This window comes from Strix uralensis, chromosome 6, assembly GCF_047716275.1.
Source record: "Strix uralensis isolate ZFMK-TIS-50842 chromosome 6, bStrUra1, whole genome shotgun sequence".
Taxonomy (NCBI): Eukaryota; Metazoa; Chordata; class Aves; order Strigiformes; family Strigidae; genus Strix; species Strix uralensis.
This window is the reverse complement of record NC_133977.1, coordinates 16,851,242-16,872,560: the sequence shown is the minus strand read 5'-3', so window position 1 is coordinate 16,872,560 and position 21,319 is coordinate 16,851,242. Positions and strand designations below refer to the sequence as shown.

The 21,319-nt window shown below is 38.1% G+C and overlaps 1 protein-coding gene across 2 annotated transcripts in view; it reads left to right on the top strand.

The window, feature by feature from the left end:
- Positions 1-21,319, top strand: part of PARD3B (par-3 family cell polarity regulator beta) — a 431,714-nt gene that overhangs the window by 245,226 nt on the left and 165,169 nt on the right. For both annotated transcript variants that reach the window (XM_074872992.1, XM_074872991.1), the window contains exon 16: positions 7,136-7,180. In XM_074872992.1, the coding sequence (XP_074729093.1) occupies positions 7,136-7,180 (45 nt within the window). The remainder of the gene's footprint in view (positions 1-7,135; positions 7,181-21,319) is intronic.

Sequence of the window (21,319 nt, the reverse complement as noted above, 5' to 3'; positions counted from 1 at the left end):
AGGCTATGCATAAATGTACTGTAAAAACTACAGCCGTGGGAATTGTATTCAAACACATGAAAGGGTGGCTTCTTTTAACCTGAAGCAACATGAAATTCAATCATATGAGTATATAGCAATTCTGTTGTGTATCAATTCAGGCAAAGTACTGTGTAGATTTATATTTGAGGATGTTGGTATAATAACCCATGACCGCTGTCCCAAGGTACTGCTCAGCTCCCCCTTCCTTTCCCCATAAAAAGCAAAACCCATAAATCTTAACTGATTAAGCTCTACAGCCTGAAGAAATGGAAATGTCCTTTACTTGATTTTAAATGTGAGTGAAATATTATTTGCTAAAACATCATTAGACATACTTAGAGTCCCTTAACCTTGGGGCATATTTATTAAAGAGATCAGCCAATTTATTTATGTGTTTACGAATAATTAGCAAGTGAATATGCAAGATGTAAGGTATGGAGTATTCTGCAAGGAAGCCAATATTTAACTAAATGCTAATTTCTTTGTTAGTGAAGGGGATGCATTTTATTACAGTTTACTTTTAAAACACCTCAAAACAAAGAGAAACTGGTGTTTCACATCCAGAAGGCTGTGGAAAATGCATTCAAGATGCTACCAGCTATTAGCTACTTCGTGGTTTGCTCTGAACCAGATTATTCTTTTTCTGAATGTAATTTTGGATATTGAAGTAAATATGTCAAACTGTAACCAAATGAGGACCAGGCAGAGCTAATAGAGATTATTCTTCAATTTAAACAATGTTTTGATTCACATACAATTAAAATAATACATTTGGGGAGGTCCCTAGTGAGAGTTAGGGTATTAGTGGGACAAACAGTGGTTTAGTATTTTAAAATCATTATTTTGTTAACCATGTTGTATATGTGTGGAATACATTTGTCAGGTTACTTTTGGTTGAAACTAACTTCAAAACTGCATTGAGGAGCCAGTTAAGTTCATTAGAACATTAATAAGGAAATGGAGAAGTAGATGGCTCAGAATGCTAACAGACTTTTCAATGTTACTGGCTTATAGCAGTAATTTAACAAACCATCTCTTGAGAACGACTTCTCAAAAACAAAAACATCATGGGTTTAGGAAAAACTATATTGCTTATGGCTGTGATTGTCTTTGGGATCAAGGGCCAAGAGAGATTTTAAAATTATTCTAGTTTATGTCATGAGTAACTTTCTAGTACTGTTGGATTAAATGTATATTTTCTGAGGCCACTTTGCAGAATAAATTTTCAAAAATGAACACGATGTAGTTTTCTTAGTTTAAATGACTTTTGAATTTCTGTTTGTAAGATCTGTAAGTAGGGAATGAAACAAAATAATTTAAGTGATAGGGACACTGTGAATTGAATTGAGACTGAAATTAGGTTTATTCTGTATGAAAAAAAAAGGCTTTTAACAAGGTCACTTTCGTTACTCAGTTTTACACCAAATCTGTGTTGATGCAATTGAGGGGAAGGTGAGCTGTGACATAAAAGCAGAAGTGGGCAGGAGGGAATATCAACTTTTGGACTGGTTTTGTAGAAATCTTCTAAGATTCAAAGAAGCTTTCTGTGGAGCAGACTGGGAGCATTGTATGAGCTATGATGCAATAGAGCTGAGAAAATGGTAACACAAGGTTGAGGTGATAGTTTCTTACGCTGCTTTAGTGTAAGTTTGAAGTGAGTTGTTCTGTTAATGCACTTAGATTATTAAAGTCTTAGGGGGAGAAAATAGCAATTAAGTTAATGTACAGCTACTGTGAGAAAGAAAGTACAAATGATAATGAAGTAACTTTTAAAAACACTTCATTATAAATCTGCTCCCTATACTTTGTCTTAAATCTGTTCCCTATCAGTGTTTTCAACCAGTGAATGACAGATTAGGTTAGGAACTTGTGGTTTAACCCTAGGAGTTTGGAAGAAGTGTTAATGACATACAGAAGATGTGTAGTGGGGGCGTTGGATCAGTTTTAGCTGGTACAGTTTCTCTGGAACAGAGGTGAGAGAGGATTAGAGAAGACAACAAAAGTGTAAAAGAAGCTGTGATGGCCTCAATTAGCAGTATAACCTTCAAGAATGAGTAGTTGTGCCACTACAAGAAACTGAAGAAATTTAGATTCACGCTGGCTGGGAAATTGTAAAACAATGTTATTTTCTGCCAGGAGAAAGACCTTCCATTTAAAGGCAAATGTGTCCAGTGGACAGCATCAACTGTACTGATGGTTCTTCAACAAGTAGTATTAATAGTGAATGCAAGCTTAGGCATTTTCATTCTCATGTGCTGACACACAAGATGTATCCCTTGGGGACCTTCTCTGAATACAATTGAATTAAGTATTAAATCAGTTCTAACAAAATTGTTCTGAAAAATCTAATTAGAGAAAATGTTGTACAGGTGAGAAAAAGAATCCATTATCTTGGTTTGGATGTAATATATTCCTGTCTTTGAATGTGCTGAACAGGTCATCCCAAATGTTGTGTTAGATGCCATTTTGGAACAGGTTAACCTATTTTACTGCATAAGTACAATTTATCCTTGGCCCTTGTGCAAGCTTTTTGCTACTCTTACTGCTTCTCAACACTGAAGTGAACAGGAGTCTCTCAAGGACCCATAATCCTTCAAGAGTGAGTAGCTGGTGGATAACCTGGTGACTCCAAAGAAGGAGAGGTAGGGTCCTTATGTGAAATTTTACTGTCACTAGAGTGGGGAGGAGGGCGAATAATTGAAGGAAGATATTTTAAGACAGTGCAAGTTTACCCTTCTTATTACACACATTTTATTGCTCCTGGAGATTTTAGTATAAAAGCCTATGGTCTTTGTATGCAGTACTACAGGACAAACCTAGAACAGCAAGCAGCATTTTCTAAGTGATGGTTGTGAGCCAACATTTGACATAATTTCTCTGATTTATGCTTCTCCTAGATGGGGAAACGCTTCACCAAGAAAATAAAAATGGCAGAGAATTATGTCATTGGCACTATCATTGACTAAAATTAATTGATGGTGCAGTGCCTTCATTATGGCATAAGACATGGGTAGGGACACAGTTCATCAGAAAAAACAGTGACAAATTTGTAGCTTTACTTTATTTTTGTGTTTATACCACAGAAACCGATGGATTCTAAAAAGCACGGAAGCATTGTTTGTATATGTGGTTTGGGAATACAGCCCTTGTTAATTGGTTAATGTATAATAAGAAATTTTATACTGGCCTTCCTATAGACTAATAAGGGTATCAGGAAATTTGTTTTCTAGGAAATTTTTTGATGTTTCAGTGTCTCATTATTATTTCTCATTAACTGTAATTTTAATCCTGGTTTGCTTCTTTTCTGAGTGCAGAACTGCAGCTGGTCTTCAAAGGTATATGTTAGTTTGTCCAGCAGAAATACAAGTAACTTTCATACATTTAGAAGATTTTAAGTAGCTCTTAGTCAATGTGCAAAACTAATCCTTCAGAAAAGAGGCACTAGGTTGAATAGTCCTTGTTTTAGGGAAAAATAATATAGTGGTATAGCAATTGAACTGGGCAAAAGGAGGGAAATGGTTATCACGATTGGCAGCAGTATTGATCTGTGCTTCTCTAAACCGTAATTAGGAAGCAGTTTGTTGACCTTTAAGTAAACCTGGACTGCATTTGACACAAACTTTGAGGCAGTACAAAAAGCTTGTTGTGTACTAAACCATCAAAAATCATGCAATTCAAATAAAATGGCTACCTTCGTTATCTTGAGTAGCACAGAAATGGCAATCAAAAGATAATGTGAAAGGACATGGATGCATTGTTGGGTGCTTTTACTGTTGCTGAACAATACTACTCATTTTCATAAAGCAAAACAGCACTCCAGAATATTACCATAGGAAATCCTAATACATCTGATTCTTCATGGCATAGAGAGTTGGGGTTTTTACTATTTGTTGTTGTTGACATAGTTTAAGGAAAAAGAAAAAAAGCTTCAGTGTTTGCTATTGGCTGGAAAGATTTGTTTGCTTTAGTAATATTCCATCTTTCATAATCGGTGGTCTTGCAAGTCCCCCAAATGTCCATGTTTTTATTAAATAGCTGTAGAACTTCTGCCACTTTTATTTCAGCAATTACTTTGAGTACTGACAATGAATACGTAACTGGCTTCACAGTTCCTAAATTATAGATGTTACTTTAAAAGAGCTAGCATGTTTTATACTGACAAACATTAATAACTTCAGGAACTAACATCCCTTGGAGTTCCAGGGATATTTCAAAATGTGAAGAATTTGTTTGATTTACAAATTAAGGAGAAGTGTCTTCTTGTTTGTGAACGTATTTACTCCCTTGCGTTGATCATTCCCAGATTTTTGTTTGAGTTTTGTGTTTACAGTCCCCAAATGACATGGTTTCTTTTTTTTTTTTCCATTCAACAATTCCAGCTCAAGAATATATAGTATTTCTAGTGTCGTCATAAAAATAGTTACAGTTGAAATTTTGTTATAAATGTTTTCCTGATATATTCCAGTCTGGCACTGCACGTTCCCAAGTGTGATATTTGTGAGCTGAAATTTTTCATAGTTAGTTGCAATGTAATTACTTTTTGATGTTGCAATATAAAAATAATTAGAATTTTTTTAACTTGAGTTTTAAGAGTAGACAGTATTTTTTCCCTGTTTAAAATCTTTCAGGTGCCTTTCTGCAAAGATAGGCTGACACTAGTAGAATCTTAGGAAAGAAATTTCCGCTTAACTCTTGCTTTTTTGAAAAGCCAAGGAAGATAGCTAGAGAAATATGATTTTTGTCATAACTGAATGATTGCATGAATTTTTAACAACATGCAGAGCAGTGTTTTCAAATGCTATTTTGTGGAACAGGACATCTTACGCACTTCCTAAATGAAATCTTCAGTTGCAGAGTATTTGGCTCTGGCATATAAAGTATTTATCTCCCATTAGCCTTTTCCTTCTTTTTTGTCATTTTCTCCTTGTTCCCAGGGGGAACAAGGGAAGGAATGGTATTCTCATCCAATGGACTTGTCTGTGCCACTCCTGTTCAGTCTAATGAAAGATGGCAAGCCTAAAAGTCCCTGCCTAAGCATACTATCCCATGAAATGAAAATTACCCCGTGGAGGGGCATACATATTTTGTTCAAACTTTGATATCAAACTTTAATTTTTGCATTTCCTAATTTTTGTGTGTGTGTTCTTAAACTCATAATGCTAACCTTGTATTCCTGTAAGATTATTTTTCATTTTCTAATCATTTTAGTCTTCCTTTTTTCCCTCCAGTATTAAAATCTAATTTTTGTGTGTGAAGCTGGTGTGTAAAGTATGATTAAGTTAAATGGATTTATCCCTTTTAATAATGTAAAACTTAGTTTAGTTTCAGGCAAACCAAGTCATCAGCATAGTTTTAAAAAAATGCTGTGAACCTTAGTATCTATTTTTTTAAAGCTCCTGTGTACTGTAACATAACCTACTCCAAGTAATTGTCATACATTATAGTGGTTGCCATTAGTGACTGCTATAATTAAGGCTGCAAATCAGTTTCCATGATAATCCCTTGTTTTCACACAATCATAACTTGTCAAAACACTAACCTTTGGGACTAAAGTTTTCCATGATTGTTCTGCTTAGAGGTAAATTTGGGGGGAAGGAGGAGAAAAAGGAGTTTGAACTATTCTTATAGCAAATCCCTGTCTGGTCATTTTGTGTTATAGGATCAAACTGCATAGCAAGGAGATAAATAGTTATTGTTTCCAGGGACTAGAAAAACCTAGAAGAAAGGTTAAGGGACAGGGAGTACAGAACTGCCTTGAATTTTGGTTGCACTTCCAATTTTGACTAGCCCCACTGCTGTTTTGCTCTGCAGCATCTCTGCATAGCGCTGCAAGCAATGTGTCTTACTTTACTGCATCTGCGTCCCACAACAAAACTACACTACAGTTTTACTGATAATCAGATGACAATCAAATTACAGAGGTAAAGAAGTGATACAATGATCAGTTGTGGATTCATGATTCCAGTTGTGAATCCCAGTCCTGAATCTGATGCAGGTTTTTGGGGAGAAAAGCTTCCGTAAAAGTGAAGTGGGGAGGCAATATAAGAAAATATTTGCTGTGATTAGTTTCCCAGTAGTAGCTCCTAAATGTCAGTAATTACTGCACTGCTCTTTCCTGGGTAGAAAATAGCATGTTCCTGTATCCTTGCAGATAACTGTATGTAAACTTTTTATGGTGACCACTATGCAAATCTTGTGTAAGTTCCCATTTATAGTATTTTTGGTATGACTTGACAATTTATTTTATCATATAAAGAGATCATGTTTTAAGGCATAATATAAGGGAGTGCTTGGGCAGACAGAGTTGAAGGATAAGCTTTCAACCCTAACATTCATTTCCTGTGCTTGTTTTATCATCCCTAACGTTACATTAGCACTGTTTCTTTGCATAGATTTCATTTTAAGAAATGGTGATTGGTTCTTCCCCTCAGCCCTCTGGGAGAGTATTTTAATTAGTTTCTTGAGATATATGATAATAAACTGAAGTACAGTTACTGAAGAAAAATTACAATTTTTGTTACATTCAGAATTTGCTCCTCCACTAGTCTGTCTGCAAACTGTTGCTACTGTAAACATCTTTCTTTTTAAATTGTTGTGAAATACTACAAAGGTACGTTAAAATAAATCATAACAGAAAAAAGCATAAACCTTCCAAAAGATTGGGTTTTGGGAGAACTCATTGCAGAGGGTCTTGTGAGTCAGTGAGACATCTTGCAGATGGGAAGGTTTCCACATCTGGATTCTTTTTACAGTTGAGGTCTTTGATCTGAAAATGTAACAACTCTCCTATGCCCTGTGATTTGTCTGGCAAGATGAGTTATTTACAAATGCAATTGCTCTTCTGACAACTCAGTTTTGAGTGTGTAAGTGGTGAGGTCCTGATCTGTAACCCTCAAGGACTGCTGGTAGTCCTTTTATTGGTTTCAATGGCCTTTGATTCAGATATTTGGACTTTGAAGCACCCCAGGTGGATTAGGCAAAAAAAGGCTTTTTACAAACAATTATAATTTAAAGATTTAGGATGCTATGTGTCTGAACTAATTTGTCAGTGTTTCAAAGGCTTGTGAATTTAAATAAGTTTCTGATCTTTGTGTCTTTTCTTTTATTCCTCCAGTGGCAGATGAAAGCAAAGTTGGCTTGTTGGCCGGACACAAATCGGGTAAGCTGTTCTCTTATTTTGGAGGAAAAGCCAGCAACTTGAAAGTAGTATGGGCAGTAAGAGAAATCAGTTTACAGAAGCTCTGGTGACTAAAAGAGCTGCAAATTAAGGCATTACTTGTATGCAATGACTTCAAGTTGTACAATGATGAATTAGGGATTCGTTCTTTGCCAGGCAGTGTATATAGCTGAGCCATTTGCAGGAAGAGCTGTAACTATTTTTCAGTCCAGGTGTTGTAAACTGAAGAAGATGCCCTTTCAAATAAGGGCAAGTGCAATGTGTCTTGTGGAGTGTGGAGACTTAAACAATATGTTTTGAAAAATAGAAATATTCCTTGATTTTTCTCCTTACTCTGAGTTCCACTTCCATTACCAGGAATATTGAAGATAACACTAAAATTCTACAGATTGAAAAAAAGAATGTCAAAGCTTTTCCTTTCGTGGTGCTTGTGTGGTAGAAATAATCTGTTTTTTCTTAAACTTTTCAGGTCATAGTAATAAAAAAATTATCCATACTGCTGTCTTTACTGTACCTACTTATTGAATAAGTTCTACAAACCACACCATGGTACCGTACAACTTGCAGTTCTTGTATTAAAAGAACTTCCAAGGAAATGTCACATAAGATTGTAATTTTTCACAAACCGTGGATAAGCTGATATAAGAAACCTTAAACTTTTAAGAAAACTGAAGTTATTCAGCAATCTCTTCTGATGTTAGAAAACCCTGAAGTTTCATGCTGTCCCTTTGTAGCGTGATTGCACGTTGCCTTTTTCCACTCCTTTGATAGAACTAAAAAGCTGAATTCATGTAAAGGAAGGTCAGCTATGAGATTCCTGATTGTTTATGGTATTCCTTCTCTGTGCAACTGGGTGTCCTTCTTCAGTTCTCTGGTATGGATTTTCCTTATCTGAAGACCTTTTCCTGAACTTAGTGGACAAATTCTTCTTAAATTTTACTGACATCTTTCCTAAGTCTGTGAACTTCTTGGATTCTCTTTCTGAACCATGGGGTAGTTCGTCTTGTAACATTATCACTCCCAGGGAGAAAAAATTCTTTGAACTTTTTGTTTTGGGGATGTGAAAGCTTCAAAGAAATGATCTTGTCAACTTGAAGAAGCTAGGGGTGTTGCCCTTGGGTTTTTTTCCTGTGCAGAAAAATTACTTACAAGCATTGCAACATCATGCACTTTTCCAAAGATCAGTGGAATTCACTGCTATCAAAGAATATTGGAAGGAAACCTGGTGAGATCATAACTCTTTGGCAATTGGTTGTTACAGGTAAATTAAGCTTTATAATATCACTTTTAGCAGCATTTGATCTTCTGCATGCTTCTCCAGATTCTTGAAAACCATGGCTTTGATAAGTTTTCTATTTGAAGACACCTACAAATTATATATGGAAATGTGGACCCGTGCTTATTGAACTTTGACTTGTTTGCTTCACTTACCCTTCACAGACCTCTTACGTGTACCTAAGATCTTTTTTCGTAGACTAAAATCAGTGGTAAACAGATCATCTAAGGAAGAGCTACAAAGGTCCTACAGGTTGTTCCTTTTTTTCCCCTTCAGAATAAAAGGAGCTAGCTAACTTCTGAGAAGGTTGGAGTGTAAATTATTTTTCTTGGTTCTGTTCACTTTAAATACTGTTCAATTACTGTTGAAAAATGTTTCTCCCCTCTCTATGTTCCATTTCCTAACTGTTCATAAGGAGAAATCAAGCTGCAGTTTCAGTTTTCTCATTGTTCCATTCAAATATTTGTTTCAAAGTTTTGTTCAAGAATGTGGTGTTCTTTTTCTCTGGTCCCCTTTTACTGTATGCTTTTTGGAATTATATATTGTATGCATTTTTCGGGCATTCAGTCACATCACAGAACTCTTGTTTTAACATCGTTCATTGTGCTGCCTTCCTATAGGTACCTTTTTTAAGAATGCACTATGGGAGACATTGCAGCTTCTTGTGCTGGGAGCAAAACACTGTTATTTTCTCATTACAGAATGAGGAGTTTCCATCCTATTCTAGACTTCAGGAAATTAAACATATTTCTCTACAGAATTAATTATCACCTACTAACAATCAATGCAATTATCCCTCCTCTCCTTCAATGTGACTTGTTCTATGAAATACGCAGTTGAGTAATTCTCTCTAGGGAAATATCCTTTCTATTCCTTCTGGGGCAGTGGCTCTTCAAGCATTTAGTCTCAACTTTTGGCATCGCTACTGTATCCCTCACATATTACATGTTACTGAGCAGCAGCAGGAGTTAGTAGCATGTATTCATTGCAAAAAGCGTTATCACAATTCTGCAGAAGACCAAGCCATTTAGAAGGATCTGTAGCTGTAGCCCCATCTTTCTGTCTTTTTATATATTGCACCCACAAACAGCAGTTCCTTCCCCCCCCCCCCCCCCCCCCCCAAAAAAAAAAAACAAAACAAAACAGTAGATTTGATTTTTAGAAGCATATCTGGACACTCAATCCTGAGCTTGTAAGTACATTCTGTGGGAAGATGGCAGGAGACTTGTTCCTGTATTTTCACCCTCACAGAAATGCATCTGTGAATTCTGATTCTTGTAGCTGCGCTGTCCTTCATCCTGTTGGACGGAAGACTCCTGCAGTGCTTACAGGTGTTCTTAGTGTTGCAAATGTTTTCCACAATACCATTGGCAAAAGCACTGGAGTGCTGTATTGATGCAGCCTATTTGGCCCCTTCTGGAAAAGACTACAGTTCAGAGTGTGTGTGTGTAAGGCATCTTCTCTGGACTGTCTAAGGAGGAATTTGTCCTCTGTAAGCTTCCTGTGTGCTCAGCAGTAGTGTGTCTGCGTTCCCTAAGCTCAATTCCAGTGATGAGAATGAGAAGCAGACGAGTGGTGCCTCTATCATAAAGCAGAGAAGATCCCTGAAAATTCACAAAGATGAAAAATCAGCAAACTTAACTCAGTTTTTCATGAACTCTTAGCTTTTTAGAAAAGCATTTCCAGGACACCTAGGAGGATACCCTTCTTAAGGAAGGACAAGACCATTGTACATCGAATATAACCTGATTTATATCAAATACTGAAATCAAGTACTGAATTCTTTGCAGCAATTTTTATTTTTTCTGAAACTATTTTTTTGTGTTCTGATTTACTGCTTAGAACACTTTTAGTATGTATTGACTGTCTCCTGAGGTCTCTGCTGACACAGCTCTTTCAGATGATGCAGTGCTGGAGAAAAGCTGATGAGTCTTTCTTTATGAGCTCTGACATATTAATTAGCAAAATGGGCAAAAAAGCTTTCCTATTTTTATTTTAATGTCACTAGACCATGCTTTTGGCTGGGGCTATATTTTGAGACAGTTTTGAGACAAGATGAGTTGAAGATCTTATTTTCTTGCTGGCTGCTATGTGAGGAACATGTGACTGGGCTATGGATTAGTTACCAGCAAGATTGAATGATACAGGGGTAGCTCTGTTACCAAGCTGAATTTGAATTAATCCTATATGACAAGAGATAGGATTAGGACATGAGTAGGAAAAGGCCCATTAGGATGGTTTGAAGGATGCTTCTGGTCAAGTTCTGCCCCTTACTGTTAATTTACTGACAGTGCAATTACCAGGTTACTGTTCAGCCTGTAGGGAGAATGACTGTTCTGGGAAAGAAGGCTTGAAGATGTAGGTGTACAGCTAAATCCTGCAAGGTTAGGGCTTTGCTGAGGTCTGAGTGCTAACACATCTGTTAGACCTCCAGTCTGGTAGTGCTTCATGTATGGGCAACTGAGTTGTGGTTAAAATGAGATTCAGATTGGGACTGATTATAATTTGGAATAAGGTAGGTTAAAGGTCTTGGTGTCTCAGTGCATCCTTTAATGTCAGGATGAGTTCTGCATTAAATTTTACTGAGGTTTCATTAAGGCTGGGATGAGGATTAAGATTATGGTTTAAGGTACAGGAGTGGTTGAAAAGTTAAGCTTACTGGTAGATTTTACATGACCCACTGGAATAGGGTATGGAAAGTGAAAGAGATTAAGCTTCATTGTTACCTTCAGGAAAGACTCTTCAGCCTCTTGCGAAAGCCATGGTTGCATTGGTAGGTGAAATAAGTCTATGAGATGCTAAGGTTGCATCTATACAAGTATAAGCTGAATGTCCCCTTTGGCGTTAAAGTTGAGTGGCACAGGATGATGCCCATCTGTGCTGTGAGCCTCTATTGTAAAATGGCTTTAGGTTGCCTCTGGAAGCTGTGTCTGGTATATCCTAACTCCTGAACCACTTCTAGAAAGTGTTTGTGAGAGCAGAAGAGCTGTTATAACACTTTTATGGTGTAGATGATTACATTCTAGTGAATTCAGGTGTGCCCAGCCACTGCTAAATATCCAAATGTAAACATAACCTATGATTTTAAGAACTACTCCTTAGTTTTTCTTCAGGGACAAAGTGGGGTCTGGTGCAGACAGAATCCAGTGCATTAAAGTTTGTTCTGTTAAAAGTGTGAATAATGGCTAGGCTAAGCTTATTGCTGCAATTTGAGTTCAGACTTGGAAGGGCAGACAAAACTGGAGAAATTTTTTTTTTTTTTTATAACTGGATGAATCATGCAAAGGTTGAGCTGTTGAAACACCAGCAAAATCCAGTGGTTTATGCATGCTTATGTAGTACAAAAGGCTTTCTTTTAATCAAGAATTTTGTTGGGGGTTAATAGTGGGGTTAAAAAGGACTACAGAAAACTCAGTGGATGCTGCTAGGCTTGTTTGAAATGGGTGTCGTTGTAGCAACTTTGGGTTCTGTTGTGCTTTTGATTTGCAGGTAACACAGTTATGTCAGAGGTGTATAGGGAAGTGGTGTTCTCTTCTTCTTGTGCCAGATCTCATACTTTTATTAAACAAGCCTTGCTGCTGTAGATGTCATTAAAGCTGAGCATCTCAAAGGGGGCATTGGGTTTAGTACTGAGTTCATAAGGATTTATATAGTAACTAGATCCACAGTAGAAAAGACTCATGTAAATGGCTGAGCTGCCTGACATATGCAAGTGAAGTGCCTGTCCAAACAAGGACCTTGCCACTATCTAAGTGAAAGAATGTGGCATATAGAATCTGACACTTGTCTTTGCATTTGTGAGAGGAGAAAAAAAGGTAGATTTTAGTTCATTTTATTTCTCTTTGATAATAAGAGTGTAATACTTGGTTGCATCAATCATTCTTGCAAGTGTGAAGAGGAACTGACTACTTTGCCAACTGCAGTATACCTTAGCAACACTGATGTAGCCTAAACCTATACATCTTGGCGTGGATACTGGAGGCAAGCAAACTCTGGTGGCACTGGAAGCTGTGCAGTGTGATTTTCCCTTAGTTCAGCCAGTGTTGGTGCTCAGTGTTATTTCAGTTTGACTGACACAAAACCAAATGCAAGTATCTTTCCATGCTGCTTCAGTACACTGTATTACCTATAACCTCTAAGCTTTGAATCATTAAGCTATGGGTTAAATTTGCTTTATTACTGGGAATATTTTCGCAGGATTTTAATTCTATTACTGTTACCTTTACTTTGGGCTTCTCTCCCTGGATGGTTCTTTTCTTGTGGTGGTGGTGTTATTGTTATCATCACCAACTTTGATTATGATTCTCCAAGCAAAGTATTCCGTTGACCATATAGTTCCAAATAAATTGTTGTCATCTGAGAATCTGTATCAGCTCATGCAGCCAAGAAACAAAAGATAAGATTCCTTTTTCCTGCAGGTCACTTATGGAGTTAATGTTTTCTTCTATACTTATGTCTGGTAAGGTCTAAAGTCAAAGATGTTACATTGACTCTATTATATTGTTAGGGTTTATAAGGATTTCTAGTCCAAAAGTTAAAATGCTTAGCTTTCATTGAATCTCTGCCTACTGTTGTTTTTTTCCTTATCTTCAAACACATCTTGTCTAGTGAAACTAGGATGATACATTAATTTACCTAGTATTCGATGTCAGTATGGCTTTACTACCCTTTTTTTAGGGGACTTTATTTTTTTTAAGGTTTCGTTGGGGTTTTTTTAAATATGTATAATAGTTTCCATGTTATATATTGTTCTTAACCATCCACACTGGTTAGAGCTGGGGCAGCAGGGCTTGTTTTAACACTGCATAGTTGCACAAGAACCAAAACTATCCTGTCACCAGGCCTATTCGACAGGACAATATTGAACTGCCACGCTGCAGGATTTTTTCATGTGTTAATGGTCAGAGTCTGAAAGTCTGTAAGAATAAATCCCGAGCCTCCAACTTTCATGAGCTGACTCTTAAGAATTAGTGTTGAGACAAATGCTCTTTTAATTTAATCTAGTATTTAGAGTGCTAAATATAAGGCGTGAATGTTTAGTTGGAAAAACTTTCATTTGTCTGTTGGAACTTCATGTATTTTAACCTGTCGGAGATAAGGAAGTGTATTAAAGCAAAATGAATACAAAATAAGAACTCTTGCCAAGTCCTAATTTTTTTTTTGAGCAAGACAAGCTCAAACTGGACATTACAGATGCTGATTATTTTTAAGAGGCTATTAAAAATGGGACTGATACAGCAATCTCTCCCCCCACCCCCACCCCTCCATTCAAATTGTATATAATTCTGCATGAGAAGTTTGATTTTTCACTGACTCAGGAAAAGGAAGGCTGGACACTTATCAGTTCCTGTGCTTCAAACAATTATTCTAAATTAACATAACTTGCTGTATTGTTGAATTTGAATGTAAAGCAGTTTGTTGGTCAAAATCTCTTCTGAATGCCAGGCTGGCAGTCTTTATAGTCCCCCTTGCCTGCCAGGCCTATGTGGCTGATAAACAGCTCTTGTGGATAACCTAGTTAGATGGTTCTCCTCTATGGAGGGAGACACACTCTCATTTTTACTCTGAGAAGGATCGTTTTATGCACCCAGTAACAGACCCCAGCTGTAACTATTCATTTGACAGCTTTTTTTTCTTGTTTTTGAAGACTTTATTAGCTGTGTGGTGATGATTGTTGTGACCCCTTTTTGTTAGGTCCTGAGAAAGTCATCTGTTGATAAAAATCCCTCACTTGAGGGTGCGGTTTGATGATGTTGATCTAAAAGCTTGCTGCTGCTGAAAAAGGCAGTCTTAGTCACCATACCTTCTGCCTGCAGCTGCCTGATTCCCATTACTTCTTTTATTCCAGTCCAACAGCTTAGCTGGTGAGATGGTTGAGAGAGCTAAACCAGCCAAAAACTAAACCAAGAAAGACAAAAGTGAATAGTGCTGGGTTTATCTCCTTGAACCACTCATTTGAGAGAGACAAGCTTGCATGCCAGTAGAAGGGAAACTCAGCAAGTGGATAGACATGAGAACTGTGGCTTTCAGAGGCAGCTGCCTATTAAATCACTTTATGTGCCATGTCATACCATATCCTTATTAAATTCAAATGTCAAACTTACATCAATTTTTTTTTTTTTAAAAAAAAGACTGTTTTACTTGCCATGGATAAAATTACTTTCACAGTGGTAGGAGCAAGGTAAAAAATGACAATAAACCTCTGCAAACTGAAGAAGAGCATCCCTGCTGTCTCATCCTTGAATTGCAAGAATCTTCTCTTAAATCACTTATCCACTTTGATTTTATGAATTCTCTGTGTTCTGTGACTGACTCTTTAGTGTGCATTGTATTAAGAGCAGTACCCATTGATCTTTCTTTGAACTACAGTCATTGAAGTGAATAGATCTGATCTGCTGAGAGCAGTAACAAACTTACAGGAGAAACCTGTTTCCCTCAATGTTCTTGTGTGAGATTTAGGATCTAGAGCAGAGCTGAACATAGACCAACTGCAGCGTGGATGCAAATTCAAGGGTCTGTGATTGAGATTTTATAACATAGCATAGTTGATTTAATGTTTTCCTGTCTCCTGAAGAGGATCCCATGATACCCTTGTATTCATAAATGCCTAGCCACATGTTTCTGCCCCCTTTCTCTCTATGCCAGCATTATTATTCTTATAATTCTGTGAAGAACTCTTGCAGGGAGCTAACCTAGCAGAAAAAATAATTCCACAGAAAAGAACAGTTTTATTCTGGTTTAGCCAAGGGAGCAAGAAAAAGGAAGTTCAGGAAAAGAGAAGAATGATTTTCTAACTGACAGTTTTTTGATCCTGGGATCAGCCTGAGCTGAAGGAAGTTGACTGGGGTGGAGGGGGTAGACAGAAACATCTGAGGGAGAAAGCATGGATGAAAGAAGATGTGCAGATCTTCAGAGATGTCTTTGTGCTGAACGAAGAGAAGTGGAAGAGCAAGTTTGAGTCTCTGTTTCTTGTCCTGAAGACTAAACTGAAAGTGAGTTTGAGGGGTTTGTTTAATGGCCAGTGAAACTATATTTTTGACTGGGTGATGTTACTTGCTGTTAAAGGGCTATGGCTATCTTTTAGCTTTGTTCGGGCTGCTATGCTCTGGGTCTCATCCTGTCCTAGGGAGTGAGGGAAGATTAAGCAGTCCTTGGGAACAGCTGAGTCTGACAAGCAGGAAGAAGCTTTCCTAAGTGCCAGATGGAGTGAACAAGCAGCTTGGACAAGAAGGACAATTTTCCTTAAGAACCACAGGGACTGGGTGGGGTTTCTTTCAATCCAACTGATCACAGAAAGCTGTTGAACCAGAGAGAAAATGACCTGTAAAAGCGTAAGTTGAGCAGAAGCTTTTGTTTCACTCTGTCTTACCCAGCAAATGTGAGTTTTCTGTACTAAGAAAGTGTAGCAAAACAACCCTAGCTTCAACAGCAAAGCCCTTTCCATGTTCCCACTTTAAGAACAAAAGTGCATGTGCATCTGCCAAAGTCCTGAACAACTTAGACTTCTCTGTAAAGTAAGATTGTGCCCTAAAAGTGTACCAAAGCTAGGTATTTCAATTTGACCACCATGAAATAAAACTTAGGAGTTCCTGCGGATAGGAATTATACAGACCGCTAATGCCTGCTAAAGCTGCAACATTAAGTTTATTAGAGCAATGCTGGAGAGTGATTCTGAGTGTCAGGAATGCCTCATTTTTACATGTGGGTAAACTTGGAGTGGAAGGTCTGCATGGCAGTAATGATGGCCTTTTCTCAGAGGAGAAGGTCTGGTCTGGCAGATATCCAAACTGCAGTCTTCAAAAATAAACAATGGAGGTGAAAAATTTACTTCTTTACCATCATATCCCATCAATAGGGGAATTATGCATTATCCAGTATGAATTGTTGGCATCCATGGATTGCAAACCAACAGTCTTTTTCCTTGGGGAGTATTCTTAGCTCCCGAAGCAGAGAAGGGGGCAGGAACTTTGTTTAATGTGACCGGGGAAATTCCCTGCACAGCAGTTACCCAATGTTACACTTCTGGAAGTGGGAGAAGTGACTAGGAAGAAAAAAAAATCCAACACACAAGAATTTTTGTAGTGAGGGGCCCAAAACGAGTTTTGGGCCCCTCACTACAAAAATGACACTGAATTACTCGAGCGTGTCCAAAGAAGGGCAACAAAGCTGGTGAAGGGTCTGGAGCACATGTCGTAGGAGGAACGGCTGAGGGAACTGGGGTTGTTTAGTCTGGAGAAGAGGAGGCTGAGGGGAGACCTCATCAACTACCTGCAAGGAGGTTGCAGAGAGCTGGGGATGAGTCTCTTTAACCAAGTAATAAGCGATAGGACAAGAGGGAATGGCCTCAAGTTGCACCAGGGAAGGTTTAGACTGGATATTAGGAAGCATTTCTTTACAGAACGGGTTGTTAGGCGTTGGAATGGGCTGCCCAGGGAAGTGGTGGAGTCCTCATCCCTGGAGGTGTTTAAGAGTCGGGTTGACATAGCGCTGAGGGATATGGTGTAGTTGGGAACTGTCAATATTAGGTTAATGGTTGGATGATCGTCAAGGTCTTTTCCAACCTAGACGATTCTGTGATTCTGTAAATTTTTTTCCAGCCAAGATACTCATACATTCATATTTCCTCTACCTCCTTTTTTTTTTCCTCTTTAATTTCCTGAAGTGATTCTGGGCATATTGTTATATTAACTGAGGCTTGAGGGGGTATGTTTTGATGTTCACACTTCATAGTTGCTATTTCTGCCCCTGGTCAGTATTGCTGAATATTGTTCTGTGCAGAATTCAGTGAATCAAGTCAAGAGGGTATTAAAAACCCCAGAGTGTTTAAGTAGTATGAAATTAAATAAAGTGCAGACTTTTAATAGTTGTAATGAATGCATCTACTTACTGTAAGGCCTGCTAGTATTTAAAATAAGTGGTCATCTTTCTGTGGTAAATACATTGTCTGTGTCAGCTTGCAGTGGACTGAAGGAGAGGCATGCCTGCAGAAGTCTGTATCTGTTGCACACTGAAATACTCTTTCTAGTAAATGGTGTGGTGCTGGCATGAGTTATCAGTCGTAGGCTGCTTGGGGCATGCATTCTCTTCCTGAGACCTGGTGATACTTTTCCCTGTGACTGTCTGTGCTGAGCCCGCCACATTTCAAGTCTTTGCTGAAGGTTTCTGCTTTGAGTTGGAGCTTCCTACTGCCTCATATTCAGGTTGTTTCTGACATGAGGGTAGGAGAGCTTGTAAATATGGTGGATGTGTCTATATGAGGAGTGCTATATCAGACAGAAATAAAGCTTTCTCTGAAAGCAGAAGCAGTGTAACTGTGTTAGTGCAGAATTTCACACAGGGTAATAGATACTCTAATTCTGCAGAAATTGTTATTAGGATTTGAGATCTTGGCATCTCTGGATCCTGCAATATCATGTCCGGTAAGAATTGTTACTAAATATTAAGTGATTGGAGATAGCAAAAAACCAACCAGAAAGCTAGCATTAACCCTAATAAAAGAATAAGAAATGGTAAGTTTGATGAACAAAGAATGTAAATTTGAAGCTTGAAGAATGTAAATAATTTGGTGTGCTTTTTATTGAAATTGTGGAGATTCAAAGTAAGGCACAGCAGCCTGCAAAATAAGTTTAATGTTTAAAATCCTGGAGACCTCTTGCTGTATGTTGATCTTTAAATCAGAGAGCTTCTCTGGTGATGGTGCCTGAACAGATGGCTTATGAAAGTGCCTGCATGACTGATAGTAAGCTGGTTTCCTTCATGGAATGCCCTCCTTGGCCCTAAGAAGAAAGCTGAAGACAGCAAGTGGATTCATCGGGTCGTCTGCATTTCTGGGGCCTTGTAAGGCTCTTCAGTCATCAGCTCTTCAGCTGGTGACAGCCAGACTGCATCCATTTGAGAAAGCAAAATGAGTTGCCTCACACTGCATCTTCTGCAGTTGAGAAGAAAGTGCTGATATCATTCTAACACCCCTGGGTAACATCACCCTCTGCAGTTCGAACTGGAGTCACAGCCTTTCTGCCAGTCTTTTCTGACAATTGGTTTCATGTTCCTTCAAGCAGTATCTGTGCGTTTTTCAGGCTTTGTGGTGAATGATCTGCAGATGTTCAGGAAAGACCTTCAGAGTACTAGGTACTGAAAAGTTGGCTGCGATCAGTGTTGGCAGCTACTGTGGTTCTTTTAGTTGCTTGTTGTGACCAAAGAGACCAACAGCCACTGCTGAATGCCTCATTTTATTAATCCTTTCCCTCCAGGAGCTGGATTTTTGCTGGGCATAATACTCAGTGCTGGCAGTGGCTATCCTGAAGCCATTGGTGCCAAGGAGTTAATGAATTTGGAAAACTTCCCAGATGATACATCTGGCCCTCTAAATCACATTTCGGAGTATGAAGTATGAGATGTAGAAAGAAGAGCACTGAACTAAGCGAGCTACTGGCTGAAGAGGGAAAAGGGACACTTTTTTAAACTAGTTGACTGAAAGTTAAAAATTGCACATCCCCACAGAAGATTAAACTGTTGTCGTTTTGTTTGGGGTTTTGTTGGTTTGTTTTTCGTTTTGTGGAGTTTTTTAAAATTTTGTAATACCATGTATTCTCCAGTTACATTACCATCTGAGGCTTGAATATGGACAGGGAGTATTTCTAATTCTCCACTTTGAATGATTCTTCTCCTTCATTTTTTGTTTTGAAGTCCCATCATGTTGCCATGTCAATAAGAAGGATTTTGAAGGTAGCTACCAGTAATTGATATTTCTAGTCCAGCTCACTTCTGGAATAGTATCTTATACAGTGTTTGCCTTCCATAACATTTGAAATAAGGTGTCATTATATAAACTGGATTGCTGGTGCTATTTATTAATACACATCTTTGTGTAATAAAAGCTGTGCAGAGGAATATGGTTCAGAAATTAACTTTGAAGGACAGAATTACATTGCTATTTGTATGTCTCATGAAACAGCATTATTTTTAGTGGGTCTTTCAATACAGCAATGCTACTTAGCACTTACCTGCACAGCACTCCAAAAGTACCCAGAATATCATCCCTAATTAAGTGTCCTACTGAAATGCGTTTTTCTGACCTAAAAGCAGAGTGGGAAAGTTTTTCTGTACATAGCAGTGGCAACCCAAATGGAAAGCATTTCACAGAAGAGTAGAAAGCACTTCCTTGAGTTACTATTGACTACCAGAAGGTACTTTCCTTCTACCTCAGACAACGGGACCATGCTGCCCTTTCAAAACATATGAGCTTCTCTAGTGTTTACCCTTTTTTCTGCCTAATGTCTTGATAAATAAAATTTCTCATTGGCCTTAAATTAGTCTTGCATGGGGTGATGTAGTTTCCAACCATTTCATTTTTGTCTACAAGTAATAATGATTGGCATCTTAACCCTATCAGTGCACAGAAGATCCCTATTGACATCAGACCAAGTTTATTTACATTTGAGGGTTTTTCTAAAGAAACTTAAATGCTGATTTCCCCCACACACCCCAAGTAGTCTGACACCTATATTCCTACCCTTTTAGTTCTTCACCTTCTGTTGTGAAAATCCTTTCTTTAGTCCTTCCCTCTTCTTCAATCTGGCTCTTATATCTAAAAGAAACCTTTGTGAATGGGAGGGGAGCAAATCTGTGACCTGAAAGCTTCACCTCCAGATTTTCAAGGACATTAGGAGACTTGCCGCAGACTTAATCTTTATTTCGTTGAGTTCTTTTGGCCATTCTGGTACTAGTTCATGCAGAGCCTTCTGCCTACTGTTCTGCTTATGGTTCCCCTCAGTCCCCTATGGCCAGGAGAGCATGCAGGGCATAGTCACATCCTGGGGACAGTTACTTGCACAGCATGTTTCAGTATTAGTGGGTTTTTTTCTGGGCAGCTATCTCCTTCTCCTGTTCTATTGTTGCTTGCTTGCTAAGTTCACAGACTGAATGGAGTAGGAAGGAGCCATTCTGTCTAGTATGAGTAGTAGGGTCGGGGCAAAGCAGGGAATTCACTGGAGAGAGGCAGACCCTAATTATGCAATTTGCCCAGTTTCAAAATGATAGTTTCCTTAGTGCCATGTAGCAGCAAGACCCAGACTCTGCCACACTGAAAGCTCAAATGGGGATCAGTTCCCTTCCAGTACTACAGTCAGGACTTGGCAAACGGGGACACAAACAGAACAGAGCTAGAACTTGGCACTAGAAGTTTGCATCCTTACTGAAGGGAGATTGCACTTACAAAGGTTGCAAACAAAAACTTCAGTTAACTTGCTGTAGCAGTTTTTAAGCCTCTCTGTGCAGTAGGACCAGATCAGAGGATCCGGCATTGATTTGTTTGGGTTTTTCATGTAATTGTGATTTTTTTTTTTTGTTGTTGCTATCTGCAGTTTGCATAAATTCCTGTATTCGAAAAAGGGGTTGGGTTTTTTTGGTTGCCAGTTGTAATACTGCTGTTGACAAACAAAGATGTTATAAAAAAGAAATCCAATATAGCGTAGTTATTCAGATGTCTCTATTTTTTTATTGCTTTATAATCTGCTCAGATGCTTAATTCTGAAAACAAAATGACAAAATTGTTCGATTGAAGCTGCTGGAGTTTAATTCTTTTCTAAAAAATAGCACACTAGTTTTAATTTTAAAAGTACAAAAAGAATGAGCATTACATTCAGGACTAAATTTTGTCAGCCATTGCATCAAATAACTCACTGCTTATTACTGAAATGTACATCACAAAATAGCTACAAGGAACAATTCTCAGTCTGAGTTTATATTAAAAGAGCAAATACATTAAAAAAAAAAAACATACAGGAAAAAATTTATTTCTTATAGTCACTCTTTTTCTGCTGTCCTGAAGGAAATATGGGTAAATC